This window comes from Typopeltis vanoorti, chromosome 23 (genome assembly GCF_054136105.1).
Source record: "Typopeltis vanoorti isolate ZY-2024b chromosome 23, IOZ_Tvanoo_1.0, whole genome shotgun sequence".
In the NCBI taxonomy this organism is placed as follows: Eukaryota; Metazoa; Arthropoda; class Arachnida; order Uropygi; family Thelyphonidae; genus Typopeltis; species Typopeltis vanoorti.
In genome coordinates this window covers 46,724,109-46,737,844 of record NC_143571.1, presented here as the reverse complement: position 1 = coordinate 46,737,844, position 13,736 = coordinate 46,724,109, and the positions used below count along the sequence as shown (strand labels likewise).

The window sequence follows — 13,736 nt, the reverse complement described above, 5'->3', positions numbered from 1 at the left end:
TCAAGAAGAATGGCAATGGAAGATTAACCTTAATGAGTGTTGATGATGACAAGGTGACAGAAGCAGATAAAATAGTTGAGTTACTGAGTGACAACTTTGCAAGGATATATCATCCAAGTTAGGGTACTGGTATAACATATGTGACAAAGACTGATGTGGAAACAGCGGTGGATGAATCGCATCTCAGAATCTCAGTGTAAATACAGCTGTGGGATTAGATGGGATATCAGCTCAAGTTTTGCAAGAGTGTGCAAGGGAACTGGCAATGCCTGTGACTAGGCTCTTTAATTTAAATCTCAGCTCTGGTAGAGTTCCAAAGGAGTAGAAAGAGGGAAAAATAATTCCCTTGCATTAAAGTTTCCAAGACTAAAGTAGCAAATTATAAATCAATCAGTATCTTAAGAGTGGTCGTAAAAGTGCTGGAAAAATTGAGAATTCAAAAAGAGAATTCAAGAATGGGTGGATAACAATATGATTCTCTATGAGGAGCAACATGGCTTTGTCAAGAGTCAGTTATGCCTTAATAATTAGCTAACTTTTTTATAATAGAGTGACAGCTGAGTTGGATAAAGGAAATAACTACATGACGAGTTTGCTGGATTTTGCAAATGCATTTGACCAAATACAACATGAAACTCTTAAGCAAATTAGAACAAATGGGGATGAATATGATGCTAGTCACAAGGATAAGAGCATGGCTGCTGGACAGATATCAAAAACAGGTATATGGAGGAGTAGAATCCAGGAGAAAGTGGTGTAATGCAAAGTTTAGTGCTAGGACCACTACTACTTGCTGGTGATGCAAAATTAGGTAGAATAATAGTTAATCAAGGTGATGTAGAAAGCTTTGCAGAACAATTTAAATAGGCTGCTAGGTATGAGCAAAAGATAACAGGTATCAATTTAATGTGGAGAAATATAAAGTTATTCATTTTGGGATAAACAGATTTCAAGCTGTGTACTACCATATTGATGGAACCATACTCCAGGAAATAGATGAAGCTAGTGATTTAGGGGTGTGGTAGACAGAGAGTTAAAGTTTATTTATTATTATTGCTAAGGTAGCTCATAAGATTGCTTGGCTTTGAAGAAAATGTTAACAAATAGAGATGAGGAAGTTGTTATTCCTCTTTATAAGATCTTAACACCAACATCTGAATTACTGTGCTCAGGTCTGGTCTCCTGGGTTTCTTGGGGATGAGGAAGCAGTGGAGAAGATTCAGAGGTGAGTGACGAAGACGGTAAATCTTCTCTGGAATATTCCCTACGAGGACAGATTGAGAGTTTTTTAGATTGCAGAAGTTGGTTGATAGAAGAAAAATAGAAGATATGACAGAAACACATGTCACTTAAAAGGTTTTATAGAATTGATGCAGGGAAAATGTTTCAGTAGTTGGCTGGAGGGTGGGGGGCTACAACAAGAGGACATCCCTGGAAGTTGAATAAAGATGTGAGGACTAGATTGTTTGCTCAAAGAGTTGTGAATGAGTGGAATAGGCTGCCAGTCAGTTGTGAGTGCTTTGTCTGTTAATGGATTCAAGGAGAGGTACAATAGATTGTGTCTTTAGCTTGGGTCTCCTATCATGAGTTGTCGCACTCCATGGAGGTGCCCATACAATAATAATAATATATATTTCACACACATTTAAAAAGTTGTCCTGATTCTCCTTCCCTAGCTAATTTCTTAATTTCTCTTGGAACATCTTGAAGACTAATTATTTTCCTCAAGATAACTGCAATCTTTCTTTTGAGTAAGCTATGTGGATGATGCTTTTGCCTGTCTAAATATAAAACATCTTTAGCTGCATTCCTAACCTCAGATTAACAGGCCTACACCTGTACATCAACTTCATTACAGAAAAGAATGGAAAATTAGCCTTTCAAGATATCCTCCTTTCCAATACCACATATGGTGCTAACAACTTCAGTTCATTGTAAGCCTACTATTGCAGGCCATTATATGCAAATTCAGCCCATCATCATTCTAAAAAAAAAATAGCACAATGAAATCTTACTTGATAGAACAGATCTTGTCTACTACAACCAAAGGATCATACTGTAGAATGGCCTTCTTCAAAGAAGATTCAATGGCCCTATGACATAAGCCAGTTCCTAAAAACCGTGACATTGTATGGCAAGTTCAAATTCTATACTTTGTAGCAATCTCTGAATCGATTTCCATGATCCTTGAAAACATAATTTAATTCCAACATTTTTCCTGTTAATAAAATCTTTTTCTGGTTACTCTCCATGAAGGTCACTGTCTGCCTCCCTAGTATTTACCAGGGTTAATGTGATAGCATTCATTCTTAATTTGGACAAACAGAATGTTCTATAGAAAAATGACTGCAGGAATGACCTTACATCAGACATAAAAAGCCTGAAAAATATAGTCTGGCACAGCTTGGAGTGGGCAATGACCATAATGCCCTATTGTCCACGATCTTTGGTGTTGTTTAAATTTGAGTGATTGTTCAAAGAGAGTACTGAAGCTCTTTTATACTACCTAAACTTCAACTGAAGCGACTACTTGACAGAGAAAAGATCTGCAAAGGTCTCATCTTGATCAATGGCAGACTGTAACCACACCTTTATTTTATTTTGATTATCTTTAATTTCTTTTATTTTAATTTTAATCATACCATACCATCTATGTATGCTGTCAATATAGCACAGCTTGTATATGTTAAAGGGAAAAACAATTCAATGTTGTTGCTCCATCTTTTGAATTACTTGTACACTGATGTCATGATCTGCTGGATTCAGATCAAAATATCTGCATTAATAAATTATTATTAATGTCTTGTGTCTATTTGTTTCTAATAATATATTACTATGTCACAATACAATAATAGCACATCAATAATAATAATAATAATAATAATAATAATACCACAATTGTAAATTACTAGATATTTATTTGACTATAACAACTCTGTATATGTTCATGCCTATTCTTTTCCTCAGATATGCCATGCCAGTCATATGCAAATCATTTATATCTGATTAATGCTGACTGAAATATAAATACCTACACTTATTTTTTTTTTGAAATTTAAAAATACAAATAAATATACAATTTCACTTAATTATCTGTTATATATATAACCTAAAACAAAAAATTCTTCCCCTTCTGCACAGCCTTGTTTCTCTGAAAACACACATAATGATTTGTTGCAGGCTCACTAGATAACTAGATACACAAACTGGAAGCACTAGACAATTTGTCTGAAATATAAATACCTACACTTATTTTTTTTTTTGAAATTTAAAAATACAAATAAATATACAATTTCACTTAATTATCTGTTATATATATAACCTAAACAAAAAATTCTTCCCCTTCTGCACAGCCTTGTTTCTCTGAAAACACACATAATGATTTGTTGCAGGCTCACTAGATAACTAGATACACAAACTGGAAGCACTAGACAATTTGTCACATCCTATACCAGGTAGGCAATGATATAATTTGTCCTGTGTCCAGAGTGACTGTGTTAAATGTGAAGTGGTGATGAAAGTGTAAAACAGAGAAGCATGAGCAATTTCATAAATCTGTTACACAGATCAGACTGACAATCATGAAATGAAAGTACTAGTTATGCAAACTAATGAGCACACAATGTTTGATTACTAGTGTATAATGAAATGACGTTTAAATGAATATTCAATGATAATATTAACAAGAGTATACAAAATAATGCATATCAAAAGTATATTCAAAATAAAACAACTTCTATACCTCCATCGTGTTTAGTTATATCATCTTCTTCAACCATTAATATGTTCATTAATTCATCATCTTGCGAAAGATCTTGAGGAAGAGGAAGGAGATCTTTAAGATCTTCTTCATCAACACCCTGTTTTTAAATCAAACAGAGTTTTCTTTTAACATCAAACAAAAATTCAGTTTTTTTCATATTAATTATTATTATTATTATTATTCGTGACCTCCATATTAATTAACAAGAATACTGTGGGGAAGATAATTATCTTAAAAAATATTATGACAAAAACAACTATAGGATTGAAGCCAATATATCATATCTCTTAACTGCATATATTCTCAGTGCAGTTTAATTTGCCAAAGTAAAACAAAAAGTTCTGCTGTGTGTGTGTGTGGGGGGAATCCCGCTATCTTATGTGATAGGATAATTTACTTACTCAAAATGTTCTTGACTAAAGTTGTCTTATGTCTGAGGCAGAATTTAACCCAAAGTTCAAATGCCTTGTTATTCTTGTGGCTGCACCTTTATAGTGTTTCTTTAATGAGGATTTTTATAGTGTTCCTTTAATGTTTCTTTCTGATAGTGTTTCTTTAATGAGGAGCTCATTAAAGAAACACTATCAGATAGAAACAAGTGATTCAAAATTCATATAAGTCATATGCCTGCTCACACATGGTACTGATGTGCTATAGGCATTGCAAATTTTCACGTAAATATGGGGAAAAAAAAGTAAGATGGAATTAACATCAAACATAGTTGCAAAAATAATGAGCAGTACTTTGAACAGTTTAATAATTAAAAGTAACAAATATGAAACTCTTGGCTGTGTAACATGACCATTATGGACACAAATAGTCATCATACGCATGGATAGGCTTATATCCGACACTTTCGCTATGACAAGTCGGGTCTGGCAGACCATGCTTTGGATACCCCTGCACACAGGATTAATTGGAAAGAAACAAAAGTAATGCACAGAAGCTTCTACAAGTCAGAGAGGTTGTTCCTGGAATCAACAGAAGCCTTAAAACATACTCCAAACCTTAACAAGTATGGCTTTTAAAACATACTCCAAACCTTAACAAGTATGGCTGTATAAATCTACGAAAGATTTGAGACAGTCATCTTAAGACCAAATTAATATTTATTACTTTTATTTTATTTCATTTTTTCAAACTTTCTAAGACTATCATTTAGACTACTATTTCAAAACTTTGATTTTTTTTTTTTTTTTTAACCTAGATGGCGCCATATTAGGACTTTAGTCTTGTGTTGCAGGCTGCAATTACTTTTACTAGCCCCACTGTTACACCGGATTGTGGTTGTTTTGCATTTGTAACAAACTTTGTGTTGTGTGCTCTGAAGATGCTGGATATAATACCAGTGAAATATTAGCTTCTTTTAAGTTAATAAATGTTATTTTCTTATCCATCTGTGTCATATCAAACCGTGAAATCTATTACAAAAATGGTCATTAGACAGCAAACAGATCTTGTAACAACATATAATTAAAATCTAATCCCTTTAGAGCTCTCCAGTTTCGGGAATGGTAAAACATGGAGGGTTTCATGATAGAGACAGTTGAATTTGCCCAAAATAAAGGTGGCACGCTATCTTTGCTTGCTTTAAATCCAGGCTTCTGTTTTTCCTCTTGGGTAATGTAGGACCTGTTAGACACTCTCTTGTGTTGAGAAAAGTTGAGACTCATCTGCATTAAAGACTTGTTCCAGGACATATCCCTTCTCCTCAATTATTTTGCAAAATTCTTCAGGAAAAATTGCTGCTTCTTGGTCAGCAGAAACTGCATCACCAATCGTCTTTAAATTTCTTAAAGAAAATCTTTTAAATCCTTCAAACCAACCTTTACTGGAAGTGAAGTTTTTTTGTTTTTTTTTAATTTTAAATAGAACTTTCCGATGATCCTCCTTCTTCACCTTGTTATAATGGTTATAAAGATATTTCACTTTCTTTCTTAAAATTGTCAAATCAATTAGCAATCCCTTTTTTATATTGTTTTCCATCCATACACTGAGCACTTTTTACATTTTACTTAATGCTTTTTTTGCATGCACAAGAAATAATCTTTGAACTCTTCGTCACACTAGCTACAAAACAATTAGAGATTTCCTTCTTCTTTTTATAAAAGTATTGAAGTGTAGACCTTGTTAATGTCATATATCTTCCCTGTAACCATGACAGATGGTTAATCTTATCTAAAAGTTCAACTTTCTCTGCAAGGTGAGAACTTTTTTTTCTCTTCGTTTCACAAGAATTGTAATATTGATACATTTAGGACCCATTTTTAGGATAAGGGTTATAAAAAATAAATAATTAATTAATTAAAAAAGTGCTCGTGAAAAAGTGCACATGAACATGAACTTCACAGTAATAATCCCAAAATTGATGAAAAAATTTGACCAGGCCAGTGTGTGTTGGTGCATTACCGACGATGACATGCACATATGCAGGGTGTCAGGGCTTCCACAAATAATTCAAACTAGGAAGTGAGAGACCATGAAAGCAAGGGATCACTCTGTGTGTGTGCGCACGCACGCATAAAAAGCTGCAATTCTACTGAATGGTATCTCCATCTTTAGGTAGTAAGGAGGGTTGAGTGCACCAACGTCCTTAAGAGCTATGCTGACAGTAGCTAAACTACTGATTGGGACTCCCTAACTGGACAGGTCAAGAGGTGAGTGCCAAACTAAGAGGGAGTTATATCCTGGTCCTCCAAGTTGGGAGTTCTTTATCTTACCTTACCAAACAAAAATATCTTTAATCATTATTTCATTAGATAGAATGAATAGATTACGACTCAAAATTAGTAAAACAATTTTAAAAAAAAGTGATATAGCACTGACAACAGAAACAAAAAGGTGGTTAAAGTGAACTAAAGATATAGATCACGGTTGGTTAAGTTTCTAGCCTCAAAAGCCACATAGGCTGTTTTCTGGATGTTCAAGAGCCACAAAATATTTTCTAAAAAATTTAATTATTAAAAATAATTAATTATAATTATAGACTACATAGAATATATATAATAATATAAGATTAAATATAAATACAGACATAAATACATACCACACAGAATATAGAAAAGAGAATTCTGAACAATTTTCAGAAGATTTACAAAAACATTTACAGTATTAACAAAAGGATTTACAGTATGTGTATGCAGTAATGCTTTAACATGTTTTACAGGTTATTTCTGCTGTTTCAATTAAAGAACTCACACTGAATTTCATAATGTACTTATTAAGGCAAAGTAATATAATACAGTATAAATAAGCATCAGAAAATAGCACAAACTTTAAAAAAAGAATGTTTAATTTGGTAGTTCAATCTTTCTTATGAAATTATTAAGAGATTACTAAACATGGCTTGTTTCTTCTCGTCATAAATCTCTTCATAACAGGCTAGTATATCATCTATTTCTCTTTGGATGTTAAAGAACCATTATGATCACTGCAAATACTAAATATATACGAGGTTGGTCTGAAAAGTTCTCAGCCTCAACCATAAATGGCAACAATACCAGCACGATTTTTTTTTTCTAAGTTGGTACATATGTCATAAGCATCCGAATGAAATTGCAAGTCATTCTATCAAGTAGTTTGTTTTGTACAGCTGTCTGAAGCAAAAGTATTTGTCTGAATTCGTTGAAATGGATAAAATTGAATATCGTGCAGTTATAAAATTCTTTGTAAAAGAAGATTTAATGCCAAAAGAAATTCATTCAAAGTTCATAAAAGTTTATGGGCATTCTTCTCTTTCATTTTTGACAATTAAGAAATGGGCTGCCGAGTATAAACATTGTCATACCAGCCTTGAAGATGATCGATGTGAAGGACACAAAAAAAAATGTAACAAAACCAGAAATCATTGATCGGGTGCGTGATACAGTATTGGATGACCGGCGAGTCAAAGTGCCTGAAATTGCTGAGACTACAGGAATTTCAAAAGAACATGTAGGATATATTTTGCATGAAGAATTGCAAATGAAAAAGCTTTGCACAAGATGGTGCCGTGCTTACTCACAGCAGATCAAAAATGCACTCGCAAGAAGAACATTAAAAAAGTATAACAACATCAGAAATCATTGATCAAGTGCACAATATGGTATTGGATGACCAGCGAGTCAAAGTGTGTGAAATTGCTGAGACTATAGACATTTCAAAAGAACATGTAGGATATATTTTGCATGAAGAATTACAAATGAAAAAGCTTTGCACAAGATGGGTGCCAAGCTTGCTCACAGCAGATCAAAAACGCACTTGCATGAAAATCTCTGAAAACAGTGCTTGGAGCGTTTAAACAAGAATAAAACTGATTTTGTGCATAGATTTAATACTATGAATGAGACTTGGATTCACCATACATGCCAGGATCCAAGCAGCAGTCAAAACAAAGGACAGATGCTGGTTGTTTAGTGCCAAAGAAGACACAGTTAGTTCCATCAGCAGGAAAGGTCATGTCATCGGTGTTTTGGGTGCTAAAAGCATTTTGTTTATTAATTATCTTGAAAAAGGTAAAACAATAACTGGGGAATATTATTCTGATCTTTTAATCAGACTAGATGAAAAAATTCATGAGAAAAGACCTGGTTTGCAGAAGAAAAAAAATCATCTTTCATCAGGACAATGCACCTGTCCACAAAGGTATTTTGACAATGGGAAAATTAAGGGATCTGCACTATGAATTGTTGGAACATCCACTCTATTCCCCAGATTTGGCTCCATATCTCTTCCCAAAACTAAAACTCTTCCTCGCTGGTCAGCATTTTTCTTCAGATCAAGAGGTGACTGCAGCTGTAGAGGGGTATTTTGCAGATCCTACTGAGAACCACTTCAGGGATGGGATAATGGCACTGGAGCATTGCTGGAATAAATGTATTAGTCTTAAGGAAGATTATGTTGAAAAATAAAAATAATTTTGAAATTATAAATTCGTTTTTTCACTGTTAGGCCGAGAACTTTTCAGACCACCCTTGCATATTGTAATATTTTCAGTTGGTCTAAAGCTGTCACTGTTCTGTATGATATACTATAGAAATTCATTATATGATTCAGCTGTCGTACTGTCTCGAAAACTCACACCTGATGCACTCAGCACTTCAACAGAAAAACTGCTCCTCTCAATCACTATTCTGTGAGTGAGAAAATGAATTCTCACATTTTCTTAACCATACACAAACTTAAATGACATGACTGTCCCCTTCTCCTCTCCAAATCTATATAACACAAAAATTCATTAACCAATAACACCGTTTCAGAAGTTTATATTCATGACAAATCACTCCTCATATTGCAGTTTGCCATCAAGTGGAAGGTTTAATGGAATATTTACACAACTATGAAAGCATTAAAACTAATTTTAATGCTTCCAATATTTCTTCTCAGTCAATGAGACATCTTCAGCAATTATAAATAACTCTTGTAACACACACACACGCAAATATAACACAATACTAAGTGCAACATGTGAGTGACTCTGAAGTCCTATCTAGGTGATGCACGCTCTTTGGAGGCACTTGTAGGTGGCCTAGGATGTAAAGTGGGATCTCTGATAATTTGTCTCCCAAATTTTGGAAAGTTATATACAACCATATTTATTTAAATTAAGTTGATTTCTGAGTGCTACTGCAGATTCTAAAAACAATTTAGAATTTACAAAAACAATTTTGAATTTACTATGGTGGTTATCTCCAGGAGATTGTGTTGTATCCAATACATGGTCTGCAATACCTACCAGATTGGTTTATATATTTCAGATGTACATCTGCAATCACGACTTTTTATTTTTTGCAGGACTCTGCAGACAATTATAGTGAAAGTTATTTACTTATAATTATTTTTGATGAATTCTAATTAGTTTCAGAGTATGCTCTTAGAGTAATGACTCACTCTTCATGTCAATCGTTTTAATATGCCATATTTCTGTGCATGCTAACAGTGTCTATTAACTCTCAGGATATGTATATACATAAATATATATGTGTGTCCACACACAGATGCATACAGTAGTGAACAAATTAATCTGAAGAAGTCGAATTTTCATCGTTTGTAGTTTGGTTTTTGTTTGAGTCAATAATTTTTGTTTTCGTTTTGGTTTACTATTTTTGGTTTTGGTTTTAGTTCACTATTTTATGAGATTGCTGTGATTTAACTTTTTTTTTTTTAACTGACTACAATATTTATTTATCGTGTGTGCATTTTTAAGTGTAAACAAGTTGACATTCATACTGTTTTATTCATTTTGTGTAACTATAAAATCGATATACATCTCCAAGAACGTGTTCAGAAATATGAACTCTTTCTCAGCACTCATCCATGTCTCATGGCCCTGTGCAATTATAAAGAGGTTTAGGGAGGCAGGTACCTTATCTCCTGACAAAAAAAGGAAACTTCATTAACATTTACTAGTTTGGAAAAGCAAAATGAATCCAATTTATTGTCTACTGTAGACTTAAATAGAGATGGCAGCTAGTGGGATAAATATTTCTGACATGACAATCTGTTGAAGATTTTTGGAAGCAGGAAGGACTGCCCACAGACCAAAAAAAGAAACAACTTTTGAAGAAGGTTCTGCAGAAAAAGAGACTCAAGTGGGCAAAAGTGTATAAATATTGGACTGTTGAGAAGTGGAAGAAGGTCATATTCTCAGATGAGAGCCATTTCTTTTTCCAAGAAGAGCAAGGATCCTATGTTCACAAATCAGTGGCTGAAAAGACTTCTCCTGCCCATCTTCAACAAGCTCCTAAACACCCAGCTAAAAAGATGTTCTGGGGTTGTTTTACACATAACAGTTCAGGATTTCTTGTACCTGTTGAAAACGGTATGATGAAAAGTAACCAATACATAAAAATATTGGAGAAAAGAGTGGTCCCACAGATCCAGAAAGACAAAGAGCTCATCTTCCATCAGGATCTCACTCCATGCTGCACTTCAAAAAAAAAGCAAAAGAATTCCTCAAAAATCACAACATCCAATTACTTCAGTGGCCAGGTAACTCATGAGATTAACCCAATAGAAAATTTGTAAGCCATAGTGATAAAGAAACTTGAAAAATTAAATTGTGATGCAAAGGATAACTTAATACAATCCATTATAAAAGTATGGTTTTGAGATGAAGAAATAAGAAAAATGTGTTCTACATTGATAGAGTCCATGCCTAAATGAATTAATGAACTTATTAGGAACAGAGGAGCACGTATAAATTATTAAGTAAAGTTGGAGTTTAATATTTGTAATTATTTTATTGCAAAATTAAAATTTTTCTTTAAAATGTTAGCGTTCGGATTGATTTGTTCACTATTGTATACCGTATTTGCCCGAATATAACTCGCCCTCATGTATATCTCAGACCCCTGATTTTACTTTATGAAAAAAGAAATTAAAACGTTTTGCATATACCTCACACACAAAAAAAAATTTAAAACTTTTCTTTAAAAGAAAACATAATGAATGTTGTTATGGCATTTTCAGCTCAACAATCATGGGCTTGCCTTTGTCATTGAGTTGAGTGATCTTTTGTTAATACTGGCTGTAAAAGGAATTAGCGATGATAAAGGTGATATGAAAACTGGAGAAAAGGATCATATGCATGTCTTCATAGCTGCACTATCTCTACTGGCCTCCCATTGTCCGTTTCATGTTCTGATTTCACTTCTCATTAGTTATTCGTGAAGTATTGTTCATAACGTATCTATAAGTCTTGTAAATTACTTGTAATTTTTGCTTGAAATATGGAGAAATGTTTGAGTTACAGTGCTGGTTTTAAACTCAAAGTTATGATAAACTCAAAGATCATGTGATTCCAAAATGAAAAAAGGACAAGCAATAATGAAACTATTTGTTTTAATTTAATTACAGAAGTATTGTCACTAAAGACATTATCACTCAAATATATTGTGTGATGAAGGTGAGTTGCCAATCACGTAAATAATGTTGATAATTAAAATTTAAATACATTCATTTTATAAATGAGTGAGCAATTATAAATTATAATGAATACTGAGGATTTAATTCTAAATGATAATTTAGTTTTTTCCTGAAAAACTTTAGTTTCTGAAAATCTCTACACATATCTCACATCTTGATTTTTTGACTTTAATTTTTGAGGAAAAAGTGCGAGTTATATTTGAGTAAATATGTTATATGTATGTAGTATGATAATTGATATAAAATTATTTTCACCGAACAAAATGAAGTAAATATTTATGCCTAAGTCACCTTAGATCCTGAGTTTTCTTTTTCTGTGGAATCATCATTATTTTTCACTTCATTTTTTGCATCTGTGTTTGAGGATTCTCCTTGACACATAATTGCATTTGACTGTGAATTAGATAGGGCAGCAGCTACAAAACCCCTATGTGCTGCTGGTGCAGCAACAGTAGATTGTCCAGCAGATGCAGATATGTCTGGATGAATGGAAGAAGATGGAACAGTTTGAGGGGCTGGTTGAGGAGGAAGTGGTGGAGGAACAGACTTCTGAGTTACAACTTGTGTTGCCATTAAAGAAACTGCTGATGCCTGTGAAACCAGTGATGTTGGAACTGGTACTACTGGCTGAGCTGATACTGGCATTGTTTTTAGTATTACTGGAGAGGATGAGACAGTCACTGCTACCATTGTGGTGGACAAGGGCTGAGGTAAAGTTACCATAGTTTTCTCTCGATTAGTAACAGCAGATGTTTCTTCATCACTATGGATATCCAAACTTGTTTCGATTTCCTTACTTGTGTCTAGCAAACTTTTCCCAAAGAATGCTTCCTATGGAATAAAAGTTAAGCAATCATTAATTCATATGTATATTCTCTGATATTTATTGCACACTTAACACATGCAACATAACTAAACATTCCAGTTAACTGAACTAAATCAATAATGAAATACAAGCTTTCATTATCATTTTGTCACTTGACGTAAATAAAATATCTCTGAAAATAACTAAACTGATATGATTATTTTCCAAAAGTCTACTCATGTACTTGCAGGAAGAACAGAAGAGCAAACAAATTACAAAATTTTAGAGCCCATAGTGAAGCTTCTGAGAGATCTACACAGTAACTTGGATTGCACTGAAGATCCTGTAAAGTAAGAGGGAGGGACTGAAATCTGGTCTTTCAATTTTTTGTAAATCATTTTTAATGAAGACCAGTGTGTGCTGTGACTATAGCAGATTCTAGAAAGTTTTTTGGATTTACTATGGAGAAGTTCTTCCTAGAACTAAATTCTATATACATTATACAAGGCATGGCCTACAAGAGGAATGTGACTATAACACGGTATCAGATAAACTTTTTGTACTCTCCTGGACTAACATGAGATGTGATGTTCACATTATGTAGTGAACTATAGTAAGGGGTGCCAGTTCACTACATGATGTTTACATTACTGTGTAATATCAACTATATTTCATATTACATAGTAATCTAAACTATTTTATGTAAAATTTTATACTCTGTATTTTATGTAAAAATACAGAGCATTTTTTAATTACTATTTATTTTTTGTAATTACCACAAAAACAGGGTAAGTATAAATTGAGTGCAGTCAAGTCAAGGAAGAGAGTGTATTGTTGTGGAGATTCTAGTAAAGGAGTAGCCAACAAATAAAAAACAAACAAACAAAAAAAAAAAAGATGCCACAGATAGCCACCAAATAAAAAACAAACAAAAAAATCGATGCCACAGATACAGTTCAGCTACAGGAATTGCTGGATTTGGCTAATAAGGGATCTTTCTTAAAACCACAGGAATAGTTGGTGTTGCATCTGAGTGAAGCACTCTGATGCAACCCCAACTATTCAAAAAGTCCTCACAAAAAATCCGATGTTAAATGTTACAAGAAAAGTATAAAACTAATATAATAACCCTCATTACTATGGGGGGGGGGAGGTACAAAAGGAATATCTCCTATTGTTTTCTTAGAACATATGTTATATTTAAAAATGATCTATCGTTATAAAGCGAGATGCTGTATGCAAAAAGGCTATATACTGAAGTCA

At 33.4% G+C, this 13,736-nt stretch overlaps 1 protein-coding gene across 1 annotated transcript in view; it reads right to left on the bottom strand.

Moving 5' to 3' along the window:
• Nucleotides 1–13,736, bottom strand: part of LOC150093819 (histone-lysine N-methyltransferase 2C-like) — a 1,065,326-nt gene that overhangs the window by 554,650 nt on the left and 496,940 nt on the right. Inside the window, exons 29-30 of the mRNA XM_090412524.1 lie at nt 11,960–12,499; nt 3,743–3,860 (exon numbers count right to left, since the gene is read on the bottom strand). Of these exons, the coding sequence (XP_090268650.1) occupies nt 3,743–3,860; nt 11,960–12,499 (658 nt within the window). The remainder of the gene's footprint in view (nt 1–3,742; nt 3,861–11,959; nt 12,500–13,736) is intronic.